General features: G+C 40.9%; 1 protein-coding gene across 1 annotated transcript; it reads right to left on the bottom strand.

The window, feature by feature from the left end:
• Window positions 1-47: 47 nt before the first annotated feature.
• LOC128354978 (tensin-2-like) lies at window positions 48-27,636 on the bottom strand. Its single transcript, XM_053315105.1, has 27 exons — window positions 27,499-27,636; window positions 19,801-19,906; window positions 19,599-19,640; window positions 19,524-19,549; window positions 9,589-9,638; window positions 9,252-9,435; window positions 8,924-8,974; window positions 8,676-8,798; window positions 8,511-8,575; window positions 8,008-8,091; window positions 7,782-7,894; window positions 7,573-7,633; window positions 7,214-7,289; window positions 6,519-6,648; window positions 5,789-5,854; window positions 5,559-5,675; window positions 4,060-5,457; window positions 3,788-3,938; window positions 2,848-3,692; window positions 2,565-2,696; window positions 1,927-2,019; window positions 1,667-1,744; window positions 1,410-1,487; window positions 1,044-1,212; window positions 792-860; window positions 482-511; window positions 48-300 (listed from the first exon to the last, which is right to left on the bottom strand). Exons 1-27 carry the CDS (start codon window positions 27,610-27,612, stop codon window positions 156-158), a joined length of 4,596 nt encoding a protein of 1,531 aa, XP_053171080.1. The 5' UTR covers window positions 27,613-27,636; the 3' UTR covers window positions 48-155.

Genomic DNA, 27,636 nt, shown 5'->3' with positions numbered 1-27,636 from the left:
TCACACAGCTGAGCACAGTGGCGCCACCTGCACAAATTCAAGCACAAATTCAAGCACAGATGTAGTTAAAAACACACTTCATTAAAAAATATGAATCATATGAATATCTGCCCTAGATCTCCCATTGTCCAGAGTTTTCAATTTCTCCTGAATCTTCATCTGCGTAGCTGTGGTCCCAGCATAACCTTGTTGATAAAGTTGACAATGGCCACAGCAGGTTGTTCAGGGTCAATCTCTGCAAATAGGTGACACACATTCTCTGTAGCACTGCCTGTACGTCTGGCCACAAAGCCAAACATCCTGCAGCAAAAAGGAGACATGAGAAGTCAGAACACAGGGGAGCAAATAATATTTGACAGCAAAAAAAACCCCATCTCTAAAACTGTTCAAGTAACAAATCTGATGGTGATCAAATGCCATGCAAGGAGCAGTCGATAATAACACTTGCAAAAGAAAAACACACAGAGACACAAGCACTTACTTGCTTGACGTGCTATCACAATTAGTCCACCTGAAGCACGGGCACACAAGTAGAGACAGAGACAAAACACAGCAATACATGAATAATAAGGACATGGGGGCTTATTTATAAGGCTAGGTAATGACTAGCAATTTACATTCACCTCTTAGGAAAAAGCAGACAAACAGAACTTATATTTAAAAAATATAAGTTAATACAAGAAGTATTTGTGCAGTAGCATCAGCAAACACAAAGATACAGCTTAACTCAGCTGTTACATGTCCAAGCACATAAGTTTTATTAACAGCATGTTATTTTTTTGATGTCCCACCTCTGGTCTTGGGGGTCAAGACTGCTGAAAGTAACACTGCTGATTGGGTAGTGCCTCCTGAAAAATAGCCTGTGTAAAAACAAACAGTATTAGGACTCTTTGTCCTATATTGACATTAGTCTCAAGACCACAGTCTGAAAATTGTGTTTGTCAAACAGGTGTATGTACTGCACCGTACATCAGAAAATCTCCTGAACTGAAAATAAGATGCTATGGCTTATAACATGTTAGATTGCTCGGTCTATGATTTACCTTCTTTTGCTGTCTGTTAGAGTGATGCCCTGAGCAGACACTTTGAAGTGAACCACTGTTGCCACAGGACGCGGACTCAGAGCCAGAGTGCATTTGGTTGCTTTGGAAACAGCTTCGGGCCCTGTCAGTGATTCGGTCTCCACAGAGTTCAGGTAGAGCACGTTGCAAGCTTGGTAATCAGAAACAAGAACATTTTTTATGGATAAACATGAACTGATGTGTCATTATGAGCCAATGTTATGAGATGATGAGGCTTGAGCAGTCTCTGCTGGTCAAAAGCAAGAACTGCAACTATTGCACTACATTCAATAGGTTCCCTTGTGGCAGTCCATATAACAACAAAATCACCCAAAACGTGTATGCTACCTGCTCCTTGTTTTAGGAGGTCAGCCGCTGTGCTCGTGTTTGTTGCACTCTGCATCTCTTGAAGCTCTCCAACCAGATCTGAAACGTCAAAATCTTCAGTTACATAACAGCACCATCTAAATTATAGAGGACCAGTCTGCAACTGTTGTGATAACCCACTCTTCTTAGAAGTATTTGGTTTCTAATAATATATACAGCTTATTTGAAGTGATGGATATTAAATTCTTCAGATTTAAAGGTAATAGTACTGATATTACCTTTTTCTGGAATGCGAAGGGCACATGGCAGAGAGATGGGAGTGATTGAATGCTGGTACACCAGAGCAGATAAACTTCCTGACAGGGACAGAAAGAGAAAAGAGGTAAAAAAAAATTACATTCTTAGAAAGGATTAAAAGAGAGAAAACGGAACTGGGAAGTAATTTTTGCATTTACAGGTCAAAGACATCATTCAGTAAGACTTACATAACTAATTACATGCAGCATATCATAGCAGTTGTTTCTACTACATAACTGACCGAAGTAGGACTCATTCTGACAGCCCTTGATCTTCACTCCCCGTGGCCCAGTCTCAATGAGGAAGTGTCTCACCAGCTGTTCCAGAGGATCCCCTGGGAGAGAGGAGAGGAGGGTAGGAAAGGGAGGGAGTGAGGATGAAAAATATTACAGACTGTCATTGCAGATCATTATGAAGCTGCAAGAACACAAATACAAAAACGTAAAAAAAGTAAAATAAAATATTTGCAGTGTTGTAAATCGAGCCCCTTAAAAGAGTATAAAACAAATAGTTTCAAATGTTTGTGTACTTATTTCTCTTATACATTGTGTTAGTATGAAACATACCTGTGTGAACAATAACTAAAAATGCAGATTAACAGTACATTTGAGACAAATTTGTTAGATCAGAAACAACAATAGTTGTTTGAGTAAAAATCTGGATTTTTGTGTTTTTTGTGCTTTTGTGTGCTCACTGCTACCAATCAGCAGTTTCATTAAGTTTTAAAACAGCAGTAGTCAGTAAGCATTTTATCAAACTTTTATGAAGCTCTTGCCAGAGACAGAGAACACAGTACATAGCTGTTTTCACACGATGGGGATTACTCCCCATGACCAGTAAACTGTATTTGATGTGTAATGTGAGATTTGTGATGGATACCTTTGTTGCCAGTGATGTTGGCATTAGGAGGAGGGGTGGCCACCTTGAGGGCCAGGCCATAGGCCCCCTGGAAGGAGTTACTGTCTCTGATGAGGAAAGTTCCTGCTTCCTTGTCCTTCAATACAGCTATGGCTATGGAAGACATCAGCGTTAGGAGACGCAATGACAATAAATGGGTTAAGTTTCATTATAATTCATCACTTCATCCTCCGTTGGCAAAGAAGTTTGGTATTGATAAATACAAACATTGTACATTCCTCACCATACTATATTTAACCCTCACCTTGATCTCTAGAGATGCCTGGTTTGTACCAGTACTTGGAGCTGTCCTGGACAAACTTTGCATTGACCCTGATGTCTGTCTCCTCCCTGGACTGTGCAGACCCTCTTCTTTGATCTCCCACAGAAGGGGAGAAAGTAACATGGTGTGTGGGGGAAGGAGCTGAGGAGACCCGGAGGAGAGAGTTGTGTCCGTTCAGGGATCCTGGTGTTGATGAAAGGCGTTTCTTCTCTGGGAGTGGTGGCTGAAAGGTGGGAATAGTGACTGCAGTGTAACCGGTGTATGGGACATGGGGGACATTTAGTAATGGGTAGTAATAAGACGCTAAGGGGAAGGTTGGTGTATTATATCCATCAGGCACAGGTGATGGTGGTTTGGTGTCAGCTGAGCTGTCTCTGTCCGGAGTCAGTCTTTGTCCTGCTGCGTCTGTAGCCACTGGAGAGTGCTGAGCAGGAGACTGAAGGTCTGGGGAGTCGACTGGAGTATTTGGGGAAGTAGTGGAGGGGCTAGAACTGAGACTGGCTGAAGGGTTCATGGAAACACCTTTGCAGCTGTTGGATGGGGTATCACTAGGAAGAGCCGAGCCATTGAGTTGCACTTGGACTGGGGTAATGATAATCGATGCATGTGTCTGTAACTGATTAGTAGCCTCAACATTACCTGCAACCTTGGCTGTGCCGCTCAAACTCGGAGAAGGCTCACTTGATGGTTGTGTGGGGCTCATGGATATATTGGAACATTGGGTTTGTGTTTCTGTTGGCACTGGTGTGGTAGTTGTGTTGCTATTTGTGTTGAATTCCAGAGGTGTAAAAGTTTCATGGCTTTGAGGAGTGCTTTCAGCAGTTATACTGAGGAAAGGGCAAAATATGGAAAAAAATGCTGTTATCTACACATTTGGATGACTGTAACATTAGTAAATTAAAAAGTTATAAGTTTCACCCACCTGTCTTCTGTGTGTGTGGGGCTGTTGCTACCAATAAGCGTGTAGTCATGATCAGAGTCCAGTCCAGGGGTGCTTGACTGGCCATTAGAGTCAGATTTACTCTCTGAACCCTGGGATATGTCATCCTCCGCACTAATCTTGGCCTTTTCCACTGTGACAAGTAAAATAAAGCAAGATAAGATGAAGGTAGAACAAAGAATTCACAAAGCAAAGCATTTCATTTGAAAAACAATCCTGACAGTATCCGTCCCACTAGTACCATCCTCATTTACCTTTGTGATGCTCAAGGTGCTGCTGGTCTCTGGCTCCAGAGGGGGTCTCGGGGAGCCTTCCTCTTCCAGGAGAGGGGCTACTAGCAGGCAGAGGAGAGGCTGACCCAGAGTGGTATCCTGAGGCATAACCCCGGCTCTCATGGCTCTCGGCTGGAGATGATTGATAAGGAGAGCAGGGGCAAGAGTGGCGGGGATGTGGAGGGGTGTGGTACCCACTGCTGGCTCCATCCCGCATATCGATTAGAGACTGGGGGCTGGGATAGCTCTGGTGAGGTGCAAGAGCAAATCTAGGCTGCTCTGGGTTTGGACCCTGATCCAAGGTGGTGTGGCAGATGCGAAACGGTGGCACGGACGATTTGCACTGCCAGAACTCTGCCTCTCTTGTCACTTCCCATGGGTTTTCACTTTCCCATAGTGGAGGTGCCTCTATCTGTATCCCTGCTCCTTGGGGCCAGTGTGGGTTTTCTGTTTGGTTTGGGTGTAACGGGTGGAATGTTCTGACTGAAGCTGACTGGTGCTCTCGCCTACTGGAGCAGTCCCGACAAGAACAACCAGAAGAAGGTGTTGGAGAGCCGAAGAACATTTCCCTATAAGGACTAGACGGCAGTGATTGGTGGGAGAGATGAGAGGATGGGGCATGGCTAGAATAATGGAAGAGATGACACTCGTCCCCAGTGCAGATTCTGTTTGAAGCTGGGAGGCTATGACTATGCGGGTGTGGGTGTTCAGGGGTGGAATAAGGGAAGAATGGCCTGTGGAGACAGGGCAAGGGTGGTGGTGGGGGTGGACGTTCCCATGGTAACTCTGGTAAAGGATGGGAGCTATGACGATGGCACAGTTCCATACGAGTCAGATGAGGAGGAGGTGACACAGATTTGGATGGTAAGGCTGGCAGAGTTTGACTTTTTGGATGACTTTTAATACTGTTGCGACATCCAACACAGTGACCATTAGAGATGCAAGGCTCTCTCTCCCTCTCCCATCCCACATCACCACATTTTGTACCTGTTCGACCACAACATGAGTGCTCTCGCCTCAACCCCACCGGGCTTGACAGGTCCCCATCATCTAAAATTGCTGTCTCTCTATCCCTTTCTTTCCCTCGTGATTTCTCTCTTGTTTGATCTTCTCCTCCTCTCCTCAGTTGACAGTCAGTGTTTTGTCTTTCAAGGTGGGCTGTGGAGGGATCATCCAAATGATCAGGGGGCACTGAAGATCGGTTGGACTCAGAGGTGTAGGTGGGAGTCTGGGGCTGGCTGGGAGCTTGTGACTTCACTGTTGGGCTGCTGGTAAGACAACCATTAGGTGAAGCTGCTGAGGCTGTGGAGCCCGGTCCACGTCGCTTCCTTACTTGGGCGTAAAGGCTGCCATCCAGAGGGCCCCTTGTATGAGCGATATCTGGTAGAAATGAGGAAGGGAGTGTGATTTGATGTTTGATCTTATTGTATACTGAGAAGCATTGTTCTTTTTACACCTTTGTGTGTGTGGACATTTCTTACTTTCCATACTGTCTTGGTGGCGCAGGTTGAAGTTCTCATACGAATCCCATCTAACCACAGGGTCTGATGTGTTGTAGTCCACTTTGATGGAGGCGTCATTCTTGCGGTATTCACGACCTTGTAAAGCAGACATTTTGATAAGAAGCATATGCAAATGCCAAAAGGAAATTATTAGGTACATGAAATTCACCAAAGGATTCATTTACAGACAGGCAGAATATAATATTCACCTTTGATTTTTTCTGGCCCATTAGAGAAGATAAACTCGACTGTCGCATCAGGAGGGAACCTGTCATCTACAGGAAGATGAGTATAAAAGCAATGTCTAAAATATCCAGAGCATAACTACAGACACTGATAAAAGCATTCACAGAAATGTGTGATCTGTGAAGTAGAAATAACACAAATCACAAATACCAAAGACAGAAAATAAATAGCTTAAGTAAACAGAGCATAAAACTTCAAAGAAATAAATCATTTGAAATGAGCCTTCTTTATTACTTTCACTAAAGTCTGTGGGTTATATTATTTATATATTGTATGCATGCAATAGCATGTAGCACTCAGTGCACATTCATCTATTTCATCTAAACTGACACTGCCATGTGCTATTTATCTCAAAACACACAAGAGCACCATAATGGTCTGAAAATTACGTGGCTCTTTAATAATTAATTATCATGTAAATTATTTCAAGAAAGCACAGGAAGTGTACAGTAGGAGGTTTTCCATTCTGTTCATTATGTTAACAATATAATTAAAAAAACCTTTGTGTAGTAATAGTAGTATAGTACTATAAGTAGTAGAATCTAATCAACCACACTGAAGTGATAGATGATGGTACTATGGTTTTAAAAACGTTAACTCTGTAATACCTTCATGACTGTCCAAAAACTAAAAAGTGCTCCTTCTTAGTGTCTATTCAGTTCCACATAAACTATTGAGCTTCTGTTTTTATACCTGTGCAGGCAAGGTCGAGTTCAGTCTTGCCAAACCACAGCTGGGCTCCATGAACGGTGCAGGTATGGAACTGGACCCTGAACACCACCTCTCTCTCTGCTGCTTGGCTCCGTCGATGGTAGCACTTTACCTGAAGAAGAAGGATTCAGGTAAGAGAGGCAGGCAGAGGCCAAGAGACTAAAGTACAAACACTAAGGCTCATTTCTCACTGAATTTCTAAAACTGTTGAAGTTAATAGACTTCATGATTGCAAATGTGACAAAATAATCAATTTAATTATGTTTACTTTGTTATAGTTTTTTATTTTGTTGGACCATATGCCCTCTGTGCATGTCTCTGCTGTCTCTGCTGTGGCAATGGAATACCCTGGGATAAATTAAGCACTTACATTTCTTTCTAGGTTGCTAAGGCCTTTGAAGGTTTTTACCCTCTTAAAGAAAAATGCATGACAGTAAAAAAATGATTAAGCATGCATGTTCACAGAGTACAGAGGATTCTGAGCTTAAGTGGTTTAAAAATACTTTTTAAAAGCAAAGTTGGAAGAGTGCATCAAAGTCAAAGTGTATTTCTTAAAGCAGTTTAGTGAGTGAGAACATGAGTCTAGACAGTTTAGGAATAATAATTGGTATATTACAGTTATTACAGTGATATGCTGATTTGATTCAAATCAAAGTTAATTAGCAGTTTTTTCTCACCATAATGTCCCCCTTTAATAATAGTGCTGGCTCCATAGTCACACACAACTTCCTTGCCCTGGACGTCTGGGGATCACTGGACGCACGCACACACGCAAGCACACGCACGTACACACACACACACACACAGAATAAAAACCAGGGAGAGCAGCTTTTAAACATACATAAAACACAGTAAAAACATGTCTCAGTTGGTTAAATAGTCGTAAATAGCATTAACTTTAACAAACCAGCCTACACCTAAACACAGAGAGTATAGACAATATCTGTTGGAGGGACAGCAGAAGGAAAAGGTTCCCCCTTGCAGGAGGTAAGTAGAAAACATAGTGACACAACTGGATAACTGACCATGTACTTACTAGATGCCTGAGGTGTAAACAAGCTGTAGAGACTGGTAGATCTTCAGGAATGGATAGAAACCTGCAGATGCAAAGAGAAGTTGAGGAGGAAACAATAAATAAAAAAGGCTCAAGAGCATTCGCAGACAAAGACTTATTTGTTTTGGTTTTTTCATTGTAAAACACTTTTGTTCAAGCTGTTTTGCATAAACTAATCTTGCAAAACTGACCTCCTCCTGCCTGAAAGTTTGGTAGCGAAGGAATGAGGATCTGGTGGAGGAACAGAGGACTGCTGTTCATTTTGATGGTGCCTGACAGCAAACCACCAAAGTAGTATATGTATCTGAAGAACAGAGGTAAGGAAATGAGCTGACAGCAACTGAGGTGATCATAGCAGCAATACAAAGTACAATGGTAGAGGAGCAAACACAGATACAGTATATGAGTGTGTCAGACCTGTTCTGCGAGGGCTGTAGAGAAGAGGAGACTTTGTCTTCACAGAACTTCCTCATGGCCAATGTGGTGAGAGCCTGGTCTGCTCTGTGGACACACAACCAGAAGTTAATAGTTAATAGTTAATACATGCGTCAGTGTAGATTTCTTCTAGCAAAAATGTATATGTAAAAGTTAGAATCTTTATTTTGGATGGAGAGGGGTGTTTGCCTAGCCTAATAGGTTCTATTCTAATACTGCTTTACTGGCATTTTGAACATTTTCCCAAGATGTGAATGCATGAAGGACTGTGATTACATTCACCAAATTATAACTGGTGGGGTTCAGCCATAATTTTGACCATGAAATAAAATATATCAGTAAAAAACGAAGAAATGATAGGGACACACAGATGATTTAAATAGGAGTATGGTTGATTTGATTTTAAAATGAGAAACATGTGTCATCCTGGTGATGCCTATAGTATAATGAAGGCTCTGTTACACTAATAATAAATAAAAGTTTACCCAGCTGATATCTTGCTGTAGTGCATGTATGCTGCCACGATGACCCCCGTCTTCCCTTTGTTTCCCTGTCAGAACATAGATACAAACAACTATAAAGCTGTTTTTGCACAGTTTTTGCACATTTTCACAGCAAAGCTAGCAGATGTGCACTCATGTTATACTGACCTTGCAGTGGAGGACCACTACGTTAAGGGGGTCAGAGGTAAGCCAGGTCTCCATGGCCTTACATACAGCACAAATCCTATCCAGGGGTGGGGCGTGAAGGTCAGGCCAGCCATAGTCTTGCACCTGAACCACAGAGGAGGAGAAATGATTAAAATGAGTTAGTCAAACCATTCACGTAACCTTGAAAAGTGATCACATACATAGTTTATGTATCTCAGCAGTGTTATCTTTTAAGATGCAAATACTACCGTTGGATTCACTCTGGTGATGTCATGTCTCTTCTCTGATAAATTCAGGAGCTGGAAAAGACAGAGATGCACAATGAGATATCACTACCGTGGAAGGCAGGCAGTTTAATAGTCCCCATCAATCACATTTAAGGAGTAAAAGCAATAATCTTTTTGGATAGTTAAAGGAATGTGCAAATAAATTCTCTTTACTTGGTTTTCTAATAAAAATTTTAACAGCAGTCATTACCTACCATTGGCTGATTTTCACATTTCTCATTCAGTCTTTCAGGAGATAAATTCAGGAGTTTAGATGCATTTCAATTATGTTTAAGCTTTTTTGACTAACCAGGAACTTGTCTTGGTGCTTGGATTTAAGCATGGAAGCCACTTCTTGTAGGTTTCTGCGATACCGCTGTTCCTCCAGGTCTGGCAGGAAGAAGACAGAGATGATCCTCTCTGTGATGTAGGTGAGGTCAAAGTCGTAGTGGCGTTCCATCACATGCTCCATTACTTGTTCCACACTTTTACTCCTGGATATTGTAGGAATTCATCATTTTAGTCCAGCCAAAAACAGCCAATAAGGCAATTAAGGTAGCCAAAGTTTTTAATGTTAATGTTTTTTATGATAACATATCAAATAAACATTCATTTATTCTTGATGTAATATTCAGGCTTTGTGGTACCTTGGTATGGAGCCTCTCTTCTTCTGTGATGTTGATTTAATGGAGTCGTGCTGAAAAACAAACAGGAAATAGTAACTGTGCTGTAGTTATTGCGTTACATAAAATAAAGCAGTATAATATAAATCTCTCGTATACAAACTTACCTGGTTTGGTGTCGAGGTACAGGTGGGAGACGCCTGAAAGACAGAGTCAGCACAGGGTTGGTCTATGCAGCAGTCACATATGCACACACATACAGACACAAAAAATACAAGTCATGTGTTTGGTTTAACGCTGTTGGTCCTGCTCCAGTGACACAGATGAAGGGATCTAAGGATGGAGGGATGAAGAGGAAGCTGAAGAGCTGATGAAGAGGATAGAAAGAATCATTCTCAGCTGCAGCAGCTGGTTTGAAGAAGAGGTTGTCAGCACAGATTTGACCGTTCCACATGATGGGTTAGTGACGCAAGATGTCAGACACACACGCAAGCACGCACGCACGCACGCACGCACGCACACACACACACACACACACACACACACACAAAGTGCTGTACACAGACAAAAACACATAGAGGCATACCACAGCAAGCATGCATGTCTAAATAAATGTAAAAATCAATACATGTGAAGCAAGTGTTTTGACTTTGAATTTCTCTTCCTTGTCGTCTACTGACTGGTGCTGATTGTGCTGAGCATGCAGTTGAATAAGCAGATGTGTTAAGAGGTATTCAATAAAAATGATTGATTGTGCTTCTTGCCTCATAAACACTGAGAGGAGAGAAATGGATAACGTTTTTACTGAGGGAAGACTCTACATGTGGCATGCAGTCCTGGTAGTCTGCTGGTGAGCCAACACTAAACTTGCCCCAAAACCACAAACACACATATATGGAGAGAGAGAGAGAGAGAGAGCGAGAGAGAGAGAGAGAGAGAGAGAGAGTGAGAGAGAGAGAGAGAGAGAGGGAGAGAGAGAGAGAGAAGGTGGGGCCAGTCAAACAGGTTAAACACTCAAATAGACTTGAGACATGAGGGCAAAGCTGGTAGAAACTGGTATGTTATCCTGAGGAAAGGGCATGTGCTGTTTTTCCGATTAATTAGGTGATCTCATGAGATAATTTATAAAATGGAAATTTCATAGCGTTATCACAAACACCAAGGAGAAAAGTAAACAATATAGACATGACATCACATTAATCGAAACTCCAGTGTTTACAAAGGGAAATGAGCTAAGGAAAGGAAGGAAATTTTCAGTAATACGGCACTGCTAGGGGCTCAGACTGTAAACCTTGACAGGTGACAGCATGTCAACTTTTGACCTTTGAACTGTGCCATGAGAGTGATTGATGGCTGAGCTGCCCTCTGTGGCTGAGGGCTGGCCAGTGCTGACAGGTGTCAAGCAACAGGTTAACAAGTCAGATGCAGGGCAACCACAATGATATACAACTCGAGCAACCTCTGGTAAACAACAGCAACCAGACTGGAATACATTTAATAGGATGAAGAAGATCAAGCATAGGAATGGTCAATATTGCAAAGTTTTTCATGACCAAATTTTATATTTCTACTCATTTAAATAGATTTTATACCTGTTGGGTTTAAGGAATACAGTAGTTTGTAGACGGTCCAGGCTTTAACTAACCCAAGGTTTGCTACAATAAATTACCAGCCTATAGCAAGTTCACCCTCAGTTTGATTCCCACAGGCTGGCCCTGACAGCTGAGCTTGATTTGTTAAAAGGTGCAGAAGAGATACAAGTGCCGCATATCATGTCATGATGTAGTCAACACCGACCAGGCATTATTTTGACAAAATGAAAGAATTTGTAATGCAGCTGCCACATCGTGACCCTCGAGCAGTGTCTCTGAAAGAGATGATATGGATACAAGATGTTGTTTAGAACTTATAATTTACTGTACTACTGAGTTACTGTAGCAAATGGCCCAACCAACCATACTGTGCTATATTCCCATCAGCTGACACCAATATCTGACTGAATTATTGTCCAGAGAAAAACAAAGCAATTTATAATTTGTCTTCAGTTCATTTCACTTTATTGCAGTGCTGTGGATTTCCAAGATGAGAACACTGTGACTGAGAATTACATATGATATAGTTAGTTGGTTAAAAAGACATATTTCTATTACATTGCATAAAACCAGATGACAGTCTTCTTACAGTTTTCATGGCACAAAATGGAGATGGCAAAGGATATTACAGAGGGGGCATAGAGAGAGACTGAGGACGACTTAGGAGAGTGCAACGGGGTAAAAGGGGGGCAACAACAGGCATGTGATTCAGGGAGGAATGAGTAAAAGGAGGAGTGAAAGGAAAAAGGGAGGAGAGAAAGGCATGCTGTAATTGGTTACTGCATGGCAGAGGAAAGTCAATAAAATATGCTACTGCCGAACTGAAAGATGATGTCATTACATTACATTATTATCAAGCAGGGTTTGAATGCCATCATGACATACCTTATCTGTTATTTGTAAATATCTGATTCCCTGAATCTTTAGTGAACTCTGCACTGTAATAGTCACATCTCTTTGCCTTAGTCAATCAGTCCTTTTCACAGTCCACCACGGCTCCAGCATAATCTGAAGTCTCAAGTGGGTAAAGTGTCCAAGGACAGATCGCAATCATGTTATAAAACCTAAACTATGAAATGAAAGGACATGAGGATTCAGCCATGGGGGGAGAAATCTTCTCTTAATAGATTTAATAATGGCAGTTAAGTGAATAAAGTGGTCGGCTACAGGAAGGAACAGCAGGAGACAACAACATACTTGTGCTTACTTCGTGTGTGTATAAACATATACACACACGCAAAAGAAGACCACGGTTGACCCTTCAGGCAGAGAGTGCTGACATGCAGCATAAAGACAGAGGACGAAGACACTAGAGTCAACAGGAAGCAATTTGCAACAGGATGCCATCACTGGTCAATCTAGGTTCACGTGTGCACATGCACATAGAAACACACATAAACATGTAGAGTGTGTACATGTGTCTTTGGCACCCCCGCCAGCCGCAGGGTCTTCATTAATGCATGTGGACTGTATGCTGGAGCCACTGGGAACTGAGCCATCTGGTTCAGTTTGTCTTGTTCATCAGCCAGCTTTTACTGAGGTGCCAATGACAGCACTAGATCCCGCCCTCTGGGACTGACTGTCTGACTGTCAGCGGACCAGATGCCCGGTTTGTTCATCAACAAACACATTTCATTTATTAAGTAAAAATGGCAAACATTTCACAGTTTCCAACCTCTCAAACACTTGACTCGTTTTTCTCTATCATCTTTGGCTTTTGGACTGGTTCGACAAAACAAGCAATTTGAAGAAATGGTTTTGGAAAATACACATCATTGTATTCTTGAGAAAATCAATGCCATTCTCTAAGGTTATCTTATGTTTATTATGATGTCTTAAGTATGAAACTACTGCCAGCGGAAAGTTAGCTTTGCTTAATATCAAAAGTGAACAGGATGAAACAGCTAGCAAGACCCATCTAAAGATCACAAACATATTACATGTCATTTGTTTAATCCGCACAAAAATCAAGTGTAAAAGTGACAGGTAGTGCTGTTACAGGGGTTATATGTGGGACTATTTCTTACTGGTGAACACAGTACTGTTCATTTAGTCTAAAAGGTTGCTTGGCATCCTGATGGTGATATCATTTTTATAGTTCTGTTTTTGTACAGACTACATAAATGTGATATGATGTTAATTTGTGAGCTTCAGAGGTGCTGGTAGGCAGATTTTTGCCACATTTAGAAAGAGACAAACTAGCTGTTTACCTCATTTTGTAGTCTTTATGCTAAGCTAAGCTAACTGGCTATTGGCCTTTAGTTAAGTTCTCTGCAAGAAAGCAAATACATACTATCCAAAATATCAAAACTATTCCGAGAAGACATCACATTGTGCTCTGGAAAATTGTGATGGGACTTTGTCACTTTTTTCTGGCATTTACAGTCTAAATCTTTAGTGTAAAAGCGGATCTTCCTTAAGAGTTTCTTGACAGATCATCCCTCTACAACAAAGTGACTTTGGCACAGATCGTAATGTTTTCACATCTTGAATAATCACTCCTATTGCAGGGAGAGGAAATCCAACGTAGAGATATGTCGGTGCAGCTGAGTTATGGAGAAGTGAGAGATAAATTTGAGTGTTTGAGACACAGACATTGGTATTCCATCCAGGAGGAGCAAGTTTCATTCTGACAGACGACTCAAAGCTGACATCAAACTCTGGAGAGGGAGACATGAGTAAGCCTTCCCATTTGAAAGTGGAAAAGCAAAAATAACCGTGGCTTATTCCAAATTCCATACTCTCACAAAAAGACACTAATGCCCAAAGTCCAATGAAAGCTAAAATAAAATCTCAGCCTTTTTATTTTTTTGAACAGAGTTTTAACATTTCACCCAGAGCACCAGACGGCAAAATTAGGAGTGGTTGTGATTTAGTAGGCTTCATTTTAAAGGATGACATCCCTTCTCTTTCCTCTCTCATTATCGCTCTGCCTCTCTTCCTTTTTCTTTCATCTTTGATTCTTCATTTCTCCATTTCCTACCCCCTGCAGTCTGTCATTCGCCCCTGCTTCACCTTCTCTTACTACCTCTGTGTCTCTCTCCCTCTACTCCCAAATGATTCAGTGCCTCGGGACAGGATGACCACAATCATCCTTGCTGTGAGGTAGAAATATGTCCTCCTCTGAATAAACAACATCAGATGACAAAGGACACTTTGATAAACATCACACATGGCTGTGGCAAATCACTAACTGGCTCGGAGAAGAAGGGAAGCACGGACAAAGACTCAAAGCATAACACAAAGTGTCTGGGGAGTAGAAAGATAGACAGAGCTGAGAGGAAAAAAGACATCAGGAAGATGGTAAAGCAGAGGCAGACAAGAAAGCAAGAGTGAGTGTTGGATGTAAGAGACATGTCAACAGCTGAACATGCCTCCTGACCACTGACACAGAGCAGAGAGATTTCACAGAGCTATTTTGATAGAGCTCCTTATTTTAGACCATACGTACCAGAGAACACTTAAAGGCTCATTTCGCCTATTTGTCCATCAGTCATCTCTCAAATCCACTTGCCTTTCCTTCAGTCGCAGCAGTGACATTTTCAAGAGATTGAATCAATTGAAGTCTTGAATGCAACATGGTTGCAGTCAGCAAGCACACGCCTGGATGGAGTTTGGTAGTTGGCATTTTGCTTTACAACATATAAGATTCAATCTGCTAAAAGTGACAAGCAATATCACATTTTCTATCTCCATTGAAAAACACGACTATCTACAAAAGAAATATTTAAAGCCACATTCTGTAATCTCAAATTGTTGACCTTGTGAGAGAATAGAAGCAGTATAATTCCTGGAATATTAAACAAGTTTTGCTGTGCACCTATCACATGGTTTATGCTCTCAGGAAATGAGAAGCAATGGGTAAATATAAACACTATGTGCATACATCTGTGTGTGTGTGTTGTCCCTGTGCCACTTTGTTATTGATAAGGCAAGGAAAACAGTTAAATTAACCATGATAATTATTAGTACACAGCGCATCATGTGCATGACTATAAATAGCTATAACACTGGGAAAACAATAAGTCACCACCTTAATCAAGTCACACAGATGTTCATCTAACAGGATTTTCTATCCACAAAATCAATTTCCATCCCACTGAGTTTTCTATCTCTATCTTAGCTTGTATCTACCTTCCCATTGATCTGCAGTGACACATAGAGCTACCACAGGACAGCATGCCCACCCAGTCACCTGTGGTTAGATCCAGACAACAACAAAGCCTTTAAAAACATGATGCCATGTTCTCCAAGACACCAGCAGCCACAGATACTCAAAACATGCAAACAAAAACAGGCTTGAAACTTTGCAGAGTCCCAGCTTTACTGACACTGATTAGCACAAATGGACAACATCGTTATGTGCAACATTTGTCTATTACACAAACACACAATCCTTATATCAATCCATAATCAGCATGAAACATTAGCAGAACAGCTGCTGTATATGAGCAGACACTGTAACCATCTGTATTTCAGTACACAACATTAGGATCCATTAGATGATATTAGGACAGCTCTGGAGTACATCCATTTGTCTCTGTAAGGTGCCCTATGGTCAAAGATTATTGTCTGTTCACAACATACATAGACAACACATGTATATATACAGTGCAGAAACAGATACAGTAGATAGATACTACCTTGTCACAGCATTATACACAAGTTCTAAAGAGTAGAAAGTATAAATCTTGATAAAATTAAGCAACTACATACAGATACAGATGCACTGTGGTGTCTGCAGACACTCGTGGATTCACAGGGATACACAGTGAGACAAGCAGACAGACAGGAACTGACACATGCTCACAAACACATCTAATCTTTGGCAAAACATGCTTGCACAGCTTGGTTGCAAGTTTTACAAAAATTCACAAGTAGAATAGATTTATGGGCATAGTTTCTACTCTATAATCCGCAAACCTGCACATAGTGACAACTATCTCATTAAAAAGTAAATTCTTAGGATTTCACTCTCTGGTATTAAAAATTAAAATCTGTGTATTTTTTTTAGGTCACAGCAGGAGTCTCCTCTTTATTTTCTGCACTTGCCTTAATCACAGTAAATGAAATCCTCTTTCTGGGCAGAGCAAGCACACTCTGGCTACAGATTTAATGGAATAATGCACAATCACATGCTGCATTATCAGAGTTCACACTGTGAAGAGGTTTTAAGGCTGTAAGATTGCTACTGAATAAAGAAGAAAAATACGCAAAGTATAGGAAAAGTCCAAACTAATGTGCTGAGAATATATAAGTAAACTAAACCCAAAGCTTTACTCAGTAAATACAGTGCAGAGCGTGTCTTTACCTCACAACAAGCAGCTTCAGTCTTCCCCTCTGCCTCTGAGCAGTCCAGTCTGTAGAGTGGAATACACTACCCCCCCTCCCCCCCACACCCCACCCTCTCTCTCCCTCTCTCTCTCTCTCTCTCTCTCTCGCTCTCTCTCTCTCTCACACACACACACACACACAAACTCTCTGCTCACTCTCTGCTCACACCAACTCACTTCAACCCCTCCCTCTCTCACCATAACACACACATACTCACTCTCACTGTGCCAGTAGCATTTGCAACATAGCTTTCCACCCCGCTCTGCCTGTGTCATAAGCACAGGGACAGGAAAGCATGTCAAACTGGACAAGTACTTTCCAATAGCACGTGCACTCACACACACACATCAATACACCACAAGCAGACATTAGGCAGCACTGCAAAGTCACAGGGTGCCAATGTCTGGTGACCTCTCCAGTAGCCTGCAGGCTGACAGAGACAGATAGAGAGAGATGACAAGAGGCAGAATGAAAGCTGTAGCAGCACAAAGTGGGGTATGGTTGATTAGAAAGTGGGGAAAGAAACCGGAAATGCACAAGGGATAATGTTGTGACAGTTATGGAGATGGAGCAAAGATAGCATGACACAATGATCAAAGGACGGAAGACTTGTCAGGGAGGAAACAAATCTAAATGTGCAATAGAAAGTAGGAGATGCTTTAACTGCAACTATAAAGCATAAAGGTTAAAAAAAGAGATGATGACAGTAAGCCGCAAGAGATGAAACAATTAAAAAAAAAGGAAGCAATATGTTGACATATGAGAAGCACATAGAAACTGTAAGACCATCGCGTGACATTCAGCATGCAACAGTTTGCAGCCTTGACCCAATATTGCCCTTTATTTATGAATATCCCCAAATGGGACTGATTACACACACACACATACACACAGTCTGTCTCCCCAGCTGCCTCTCACTTATTTGTGTCCCCCACACCGATCACTCACTAGCAGGAATTTACGGCACTCTGGTTATTTTCTATATTTACCCACTATGACTTCTCTTATCCAGATTGATCAGCGTCCTCTGTGACAATGTCCACTCTGGTCCATGGCGCCTGCCTTTCCTGCAGCCGCCCGGAGTTGTTTTTGGCCATCGCCGTGGTGACCAGGGGACGAGTATGACAAAAATAATAATCCTCTTTTAATACATGCTGCTAAGGCACAACAGCTGGTTGTGCCCGGTTAGTCACACACCATTATGGTGTGTGTGTGTGTGTGGAAGAGGAAGAGGAGGAGGAGGGGGCAGGAAAGGCAAACTTTCACCTCCTGTCATGAATCCTGCAGGATTTGAGTTGACCTGAAGAGCTGAGTAAAGGCGATGGGTCCCTATGCGCAGCAGTCAGAGTGCAAATTTGCTGTTTTTGTGTTTGGGCTGTTAGACAGTGAGGCACAACAGCACAGTTACAGCAAGGTCATGAGCTCACCCAGCGGTGTTTGATACTGAGCTGCTGTGAGTGGGGGTCACATGAGAGCAGAGGCGGCTTCTGCCAATGCTTTGACATAAGCTGTGGACACAGAGAGAGGGAGAGGGATGGGGTGGGGCGGGGTGGGGTAATTCTGCCTTTTCTGTGATGGATGTCAGCATGTATGCTTGTTAAACAACAGTGCAAAAATGGTGACAAGAACCTCTGTCTCTCTTTAATTTTGAGGAACTGACTACAAAAGCTGCCATTTGTCATTGATGTTTGCATGAAAATGTTCTGCAATTGATCTCCTTAGTGGCTGCAGTGGAAATATCTCAACGTCACATCATAATTTCCCCCCAGTTATTAGTGTCTGAGTATCTTACATTTCCATTTGAGTCAGACAAGAATATTATCACCTACATACTGTGATGTGCAAAGGCAACATAAAAATACAGTTTGCATGTCTTATAAATTATTTAATGTAGTATGTAGTGTTACAGCTCAAAGTCGTACAGCCCCGACAATGCTGCTGCAAATATAGACTGATAATTTAACAGGAAAGTGACATAAAAGATGAGATAAAAAGGGATTTGCTCAAAAACAAACAAGATTTGAGTTACATTTCCTAAAATAAGTGAGAATTTTTCCGATGGGGGAAGATAATGTCAGCTGCTCCAATACAATCTGGCTGATCTAAAACACTTTGTAGGTGTCAAGCTGACTTTAATGAAACAGAACATGCCAGTTCATTTTCTTTCTTTTGTTGCCAGGAACATTACTTGTTAACTCGTTTAAGCCCACACATACATCAATATATATTATCCTATAATATACACCATAGTAGATTGTTCAGGGCTGGCACTGTGAGGAACTAAAATGCTTCTATCAGTCTAAACACTGAGTAAAAGAGTTTGCTAGCAAAAGGAAAAGTGGACACTCGTTGAATATTTAACAAAAAACCTTTTTCATCATCACAGTGGCTACACCACAACATGAGGTTTCAAGCACAGAGCCCTGAATGCATTGAGCACACTGGCTATGCGAGTTTGTTCATGCATGCTCATTAGGAAACATATTTCATGCAAACAAGGAGCTTTCAATTGTTCTCGGTCAGTTCAGAAGCCAGAAGCCGCTGATTTCCTTACAGCCAAATACATACAGCTGGTGATCTGCCCTGATGGACAGACAGGTAGACAGACAGACAGACACACTTCTCTCTGTTATGTCCCTAAGTTGTCCTCCCTCTTCAGCTTTCCCTTCCTAAGACCCAGACTGCTATACAGACCACTGAGACAGCCTAAAGCTCACTACTGCCACCTATTGATTTCCCCTAGAGCCTACTAATGAGGATTGAATTATTGTGTAATATTTTATTCTTTAACAGGCACAAATACTTCAATTCAAGATGTATCAAACAGTCACTTTCAATTACAACTAAGACTTCATGGATGCCTGAGGACTCTCAAGAGATTCTGCTATGCAACGTTACCACATGACTGAATTACTCATAGCAACCTGGCTGGTCGCGGTTCATGGGGGGAGGCCTTCTTTAACCAGACATCTAGGTCAGTTCACATGGCTTACTTCACTTAAGACTCACATCATATTAACGTCGTTTCCCAACAACCTCTGACACAGGAGCACAATTTGCTCAGGACAAAATGAGCGTATGTTGTGTATTCTGTGATGAATTTGTGGCTTACCTTGGCTTCACATGTCTTGTGAACTGCAGTTTTGCACTCTGTAAACAATTGAGAGAACACAGAGATGAGGAGCACATTTTAAATCTGACAATCAGCTTTGAAAAAGACAAAGAGAGAGAGGACTGCCAGGTCTAGGTGTGTATCTATGCCGGTCAGTTGTGTCTCTCGATCTACTCTCCTGACCTGATGTGGACTCACCCTTGCAGAAAGCCCCTGGGTTGTCGATGTTCTGCTTGCACACATCACACACGCGTCTCCTCTTGAAGCTCTTCTCCATGAAGGCGTGGCTCCCTGCTTTGGCAAGCTGCAAACACACACAGGAGTTGAATCTGATCATTCTCAACAAACAAATGAATAGAAATAATAAATGTTACAGCTCAAAGAAGGTCCAAGAGGGGACAAATTGAAACACTTGAACACAATTCACATTAATATCAGATTTTTATATTTTGTACTATTTGCCATGTTAAGCAGTTTCCTTAATGTTTCCCAAGGTATTTGATCCCAGTGTTGGACATCCACTGTCCCCCTGTGTGGCTGCTGTCAGTACAGATGTGCCCTGGTTCAGTGACACACCAGCATGAACGCTGATGCCCTACCTGCTCTACATTCAGTCTCCTCCACTAAAAATACCTGTCATATCACGCTGTGTTTTAAGGCATCCTGTTGTCTTTTAACTTGTCCTGATTCTGTCTCAGTCTGTAGGGCAGCCACTGTAAGATGAGAAAGGAAAACAATGCTTTGTGTGTTTTTGTTGCATGATTTTGTTTTAGATACTGATGGCTTTCTTTGGATCCTTATAGTATGTGTCCATGTAGCGTATCCCCATGCTACTTCTTTGACCACTGTTTTTTATTGATTTGTCTGTTGACCTCTGTGATCTATTAGCCCTCTTGGCTTGTCCTGTTTTTCGCCCATTAACAGGCTTTTTGCCTTGCCTCAGTCCAACACAATGAAATAAGAAACCAACATTTTATCTCATAGACAGTCATTTTGTAACACCAAACCAAAGCAAATCTGAACCAGGTTTCTAACTAAGCATAAAAAATAAAAAAAGTGTCTGGCTGAAGTAGCGCCGATCTTTCAACGCTGATGACAGACTGACTATAAATTTCCTTTCAACACTGCAAGGTGGTACTACACGGGGCCATCATGGCAGCTGTGTAAACACCAGACATAGCTCCTGTGGACAAAGGGAAAAAAAAGAAAGACGGAGGTAAATCTGACATAGACAGACTTATCCAAGCTATTGGACTGGCACCGTCTTACACAGTGCAGAAATGCCCTTTGAAAATTAAACAGCCCACTCTTGGTCCCAGAACTAAGACCTTACTCAAAACTCTGTCTTTTCTGATCTGTCAAGGCAACTGTATGTAGAGACATAGGTAATTCTGCGATATTCTGTGATGGATGTCAGCATGTATGCTTGTTAAACAACAGTGCAAAATGGTGACAAGATTAATTTGTAGGATCTGACTACAAAAGCTGCCATTTGCCATTGATGTATCCATGAGAATGTTCTGCAATTGATCTCCTTTGTGGCTGCACTGGAAATATCTCAATATGTCACATCATACTGTAATTTCCTCCCAGTTATTAGTGTTAATGTATTACATTACATTTCTTACATTTCCATTTGAGTCATTATCACCTACATATTGTGATGTGCAAAGGCAACATAAAAATACAGTTTGCATGTCTTATAAATTATATTAGTGTAGTATGTAGTGTTACAGGTCAAAGTCGTACAGCCCCGACAATGCTGCTGCAAATACAGACTGATAATTTAAAACTGCTTGTACTATATGAACTGGGTGATAATTGACAGCAGTAAACTAAAATATGACAAAAAAACTTCAACCCTGGAGTAAAAACCCACAGCTCACATGTTTTTAGTCTTATACACAGTCCCATTGGGGATATTTATCCTCAAAGGAAATAAACTAACTGCCCTGAGTCATAATCCATGGATTTTTCTTTTTATAAACCAATACTCAACTGTCCCAGTGAAAAGAAGTGGCACAATGTTTACAGAAAGTTATGACAACGCCCTTCTGACAGCATGTGAAGCTCATTAAACCATTAAATATTTCCTTGAGCAGAGGAGGAGGAGGTGGTGCCTGTTTCGTGGATGTGTGTGTCTGTGTGGCCATGGGTGAGGTGGAGGGCCACAAACACCATACCTGCACACACTGATGTTTCTTTTTCTGTTGAATGGTTCGATGCATTCCTCTGGTCTTGAAAAAAACATTTCACAGCTATGTGATTTTTTTTTTTTTTTTTTTTTTTTTGCTTTTTCCGATGCCTGGGTTTTTCCTAACTGGAGGGGTATTGAATTTAACCCTGGAAGGTGAAGTGCATGCTCACAGGTTTGGACACACTCTGGCAAACACTTATTGACTATCCAGCAGTACAGACTCTCACTTCTCCCACCGTCTTGATATGTGAGTGGAAGCCGACTCATTCACTAAACCACACTGCATTATAAAATGGCCATGTCTCTCAGGCGGAAAGTACCCAGTCTAAATCCTTTATGAATAGAAATGTATAATTAATGTATCATGCACTTCTCAACCCTAGATAAAATAACTCCACACAATTTGACATTAGCTTCATTGAAAACTTTTAATGATTTTGTTAAATTAACATTGAATTCCTACTAAATTCAAATGTTTTTTTTTATCTACTTGTAGGTGATACTGGAAATTTAATGAAGTAGCAACATTTAAATCAACAATTAAAACACATCATACTAACCACAATTTCATTCACGTTAACAAGAATATGTCTACATTTTTGGAAATCTATTTAGTTTAAGGTGCAGAAGGTTGAAACACTATCATGTGTTAAGGCTAAATATGATGGAACAGGGGGAAGGGCCTGGCTCTATTTAAAAAAAAAGATATTAATAATAAAAGATATAAACATCTTAACTAGGGGGCTTTGGTTGCTTTTGTAACCTTTGGAGAAATCCAGGCCAGCTGTTTTCTCTTTTTGTAATGCTAACAAGCTACTGGCTATGATGACTATTCAACGTACAGATATTGACCTTTTCATCTAACGCTTGGCAATTTAGTCTGGTTTTCTAAAGTGACTTGATTGTCTTAGCAACAGGTATAAATGTTACAATAGATGATTATTTAATCAACAATATCATTGTATATGTGATTCTCATGAAAACTTCCTCATGTTCTGATGTCCCATAGTCAGGTCCAGGGGCCACGCAGGGTGTTTAAAACTGTTGAAGGGTGTGCTCCATCAAATAAAAAAGGCTTCAGTTATATAATAAATTCACTGGGGCAGTCAACAATTATAATATCGTTTTTTTTCATATCATTGGTCACTCACCCGGACTGATTAGATGGGATGGGACACGTTACCATGCACTATGTATGTATGTATTGATCCTATAATCAAAGCAGCAGAGTAAAAGCATTGGACTATTGACATAGCTGTGCTGCTATGATAAAAAACAGTTACTATGAACTGTGGTATCTATTGGATGGGTTGAATTTGGGTCTCTGTGTGTCTCTGTGTCAGGTGTGCTTGTGTGAGAGGGACGGGGGATTTAGGGAGACCTGACCAAAGCGGGCATAGGAGGGGAGAAGAGGATAATCACTCCCCTCCAGCCATTCACATTTTAAATGTTATTACATAACTCATGAATTTTGGAGGTTGAATTGATTTGACTTATGCAATGGCTCACTGAGCAGCTGTAGATGTGTCACCTCATAAATCTGACCTGAGATCATCTGCAGGATGAAAAGTAGACTGGCCAGTGACCACAACGGATGGAAGACTTGGACTAGATCCACAGTGAAGCAAAGCCACAACTTTTATCAGAATAATGCATACTTAACAACAAAGAAAAACTAAGTAGCATGAAATATTTCCACGAGAAGCTGTGATATAAAAACAGTATTCATATAATTCTACACCAAAAGAACAGGTATAACAACTACTAATATATTTTAAAAGCAGAAACATCAATTAATTGATCAATTTGAGTATTTTATGCATAACATGGTGACTTATTCGAGTTTAAAATATCATAGTAACATCGACATCTGTTAAATCACAGTTATGTGGTATGTAACTAAAGGATATTACATTGACTTTTCCTTTTCCATTTGCTTGGGGTCAACTAAATTGCACATTTTCCATGTTTATACATCTATTTGGATTTGGAGCTTCATATCTGAGAAAGCTGTACAGTTGAATAAAAATCCCTTAAATGTGGCCTTTATAGAGATTTGACTCATAAATATTTAAATGTCATGCAATTACATCCTTGAGACAGCAGTGAGGTCTACAGCAGATATTAGCCAAATTAATGGCATGGACTCTAATTGTGCTTTAACAACTTTAACATATAATTTCAGATGAACAGCATTTCATCCCCCAGCTCCCAGCCAAAATCCCATCAACACAATTATTTATCTTTTGATGCCAGTGTCATAACACACAGCATGAGTAAAGTGTACCACCCAGTGGTCAAATAGTTAGAGTGCAGCTCACTTTTATACTGAGGATAAAAACCTATTTCTGTTATCACAAAGCTAAGAAAGTCACTGTTTTCTACACATTATCATAGCTTAGCTTTTAATGAAACACTGATGTAGCAGTATCTGTGTTGCAACTGACATTTCTTTCAGTTGTTTTTGGTCAAAAAACAACTGAAGGCTTTTAAAATATTTGAGCCATTTCTTTTTCTACATACATCCACCATTTCGAAACTGTGAATTTCATTTCCTTTACTTGTGTTTTAACATGCCTATTGCAACTAATAACATCTCAGGCAAATGACCAAAAAATATTTCATCAGTGTGCGGGTTGTTATAAGATTAAAAAGATTATCTTTCCTTGTTGAAATATCAAGTGCAATGAAAAGTTGGCAATCAACCTCCTTTACTTGAGGCAACACAAATAACTATATTTCACAGTCTGTAATCAGAGTTGTTTGCTATAATAAGTTAGTAATTACAAGAACCCTTACTGTTGGGGTCATTTGACTTATGTTGGCTTTTGAAAGCAATAAAAAAACACCCAGAATGTGGCCCAGAATATACAAAAATGGAAGTATTTCAAAATTATTTATTTTTGTGCAGTTGGTATACATCAGTCTGCAGTTTATTACCCCTAGATGACAAAAGAGAGGAAAAAACAACATCTGCACATCAAAAATAGACTGGCAGTTTTGATTCATTATGTACAGTTGACAAAAAAGGAGGGCATGTGGTTTGCAGGCAGTACTGATTGATGGTTTTAGTGGTTATAATGAAACCTGCTATTCAAATATGTTGATCCATCTTTCAATTTCAATAAAATTCATAGAAATAATTATGGCCATTATGTTCACCTAACATGAGATCATAACATACTGTGACCATGAATATATTTAGTGTCAAACTTAAAGAAAAGACTCTCTCTGCTCTTTGAAACACGAATTAAGGATTATTCACCCATTTAGTAATGACTGATAAGATATCCATAGATGCAAAATACATTTGTGGTTCAAACTTTGGTATAGGGACTACGAGTCAGCATATGAACAGTGTGTATAAGGGTTAGTTTTGTCATCACTGTCTATCTACATTGTACAATTTTTCCCTGATCCCTCCTCCATTTTTACTGTGCAGTCTAATGAAATCCAATACAATAGCCTTTACCAAACCACCATGAGAGAGTTAGAGTGGATGATTCAACCTACCGAAGTTCAGAATCAGCAAGATTTAACATTTTAAGCTTCTGAAAGGGAGAATTTAATTTGACTGCACAGGTGTTCATTATGTTGTTTCTACTCATTTATGTACTTTCAATACCAAGGGAACTGTGGTTGACTGGATATTCAGTCTCCAGAGTCTCCCATGACTATCAGCAGTGTTTAAGTATTGCATTTCAGTATTAAAGAACCCCACCCCGTTTGGATGTTTGCAGCCAAAATCTATGTCATTCTCCAAACATCTCTGACCACTGCAGAGCCCTAAGCACTTCCACTTCTACCATGGAGATGAGGAGAGGGTCAGGCACCAACAGAAGCACAATGGATTTCTTTATAAATGTGGCTGCATGAGCTTTTGATTTCTGCGAGGAACGACGGCAGCATTAGCAGCAGCAGCAGCAGCCGCAGCAGCAGCATATTACTGTATGAATCTATTTTGCAAAGGAAAAGTTTTGTAAAGCTGAGTGCCAAGTTGAAAGTTAAAAAAGTACAATACATGACTGTAATATGGACATAATTGCAATGGCAATTCCAATAATAATGCATGATCTGACATTTTATGAAGTATCCACACTGCCCTCATGCATTCAATTGGTGCAAAATATACAGCTACAACAAATGTGCATGCACACACATTAAAATACACACACACACACACACACACACACACACACACACTGTAAACTAATACAGGGCAGTGACACACCCCCTTGGCACTAAATGCACCAGCTTGCGTGACTGTTTTTTTCAGTGCCACCTCACTAGTGATGGCATGCTGGAAAGCAGGAGCCATAACCTCTAGCTTTTGATAACACACACACACACGCACACGGACGGACACACACACACACACACACACACACACACACACACACACACAAACACAACCCAGCAAGGAAGGGACGGGAGCAGGTGGTGAGCCAGGGGTATGCTGGAGTTCTGGCAGGGTATTTATATCACTGTGCCTGCATGAGTAGGGGCTGTCACCTCTAAACAGCCATGAAAATGCTGAGAATAGGTGCGGGAATGAGTTTGTGTGTTTGTTTGTGTGTGTATGAAAGAGAGACCCAGAGAGAAAAAAATAGTGACTTGACTACAAAACAACATAAAGAACTCTTGGATTGTATGACACATTTGGTTGCTCTCCACTGCAGAGTCCACCCATTCAGTGGGGACAATGTTATCATAATTTGGCATGGTCAGACCCACACACAGGCACACACGCATACACAAAGAAACTCAGACAGACACACACGATCAGGGCTTTAGGGGATTTGAAGCCACATGTGATCTGAATAATGTTTTTGTTCTAGCAAGATCCAGAAGTTCACTGTGCTGCACCTCTCAGCCCTGTGTGAACCTACAAAAATCACAAGTGACATCTATTAAAATCAATTCTTTCTCTTTGTCCTGTTACTCTGACATGTAGCATGCCAAAGTATGATTTACTATGTTATGTGAGAACACACTTGGTCTGGTGTGTAGCCTTGGTGCTAAGCCAACAGTCACTTTTTATTTTAGACCCTATAAAAGTCCTCCAGAGGCTATACATGTGAAGCAATGTGGTTTGTTCCTAAATCTATACATGTGTGCTGTTCCTAAATAAGAACCAGCAGACATGCAGACGGCAGGTCGAAACCGGACAGTAACTTATACCACTTCCTCTTGAACCTTGCCCCCTGTGGGGTATGATTAACAGCGATCAAGTGGATCATCCGCTGCCGTCTGTGTCCTCTGATTCCTTTGTATGCAGTAGCAACGACAAATATACATCAAAGTCATTCGCTTATATATTTCTTGACAGTAATAGTTGAATATCTACTGTGGCCTATGCTTCTACTGCAGGTCTAGAAGACACCACATGTTTATTCCTCAGCATGCAAGCATGTGCGGCATGCTTCTGTTTAGTTTAACAATAACACATAGAGGATGAATATTTAATAAGCGGGAAAGAGACACTTGGTAATTCTATGCATTCCTTGTGTGATGACAGTGTATTGTCTGAAAGTTAAAGCTTCATTTTCTCCTGCAATTTGGAGCAACTGCCATAGTTTCAGTTGTATCATTATGATTTGCTCTGTCTAGAAATATTATACATGGACTCAGTGTGTGATCATAAGCAATACAGTTCTGCTGAATGTTTACAATTCCCTACAGACGGGTTATTCACTCACCTCAGCAAGTTGGAGGATTTCGGGATGTACCTCAGGGGCCTTTATTGGGATTCCCCCTGTGTCAGGTCCATGCTTCTTCAACCTGTCAGTGCTCGTGCTGTGAATGCACCCCATACTTCCAGCAGACACCTCTTTCGC

Source organism: Scomber japonicus, chromosome 3 (genome assembly GCF_027409825.1).
Source record: "Scomber japonicus isolate fScoJap1 chromosome 3, fScoJap1.pri, whole genome shotgun sequence".
NCBI classification, from domain to species: domain Eukaryota; kingdom Metazoa; phylum Chordata; class Actinopteri; order Scombriformes; family Scombridae; genus Scomber; species Scomber japonicus.
The sequence above is the reverse complement of the archived record's forward strand: the minus strand, read 5'-3'. Positions and strand labels throughout refer to the sequence as shown.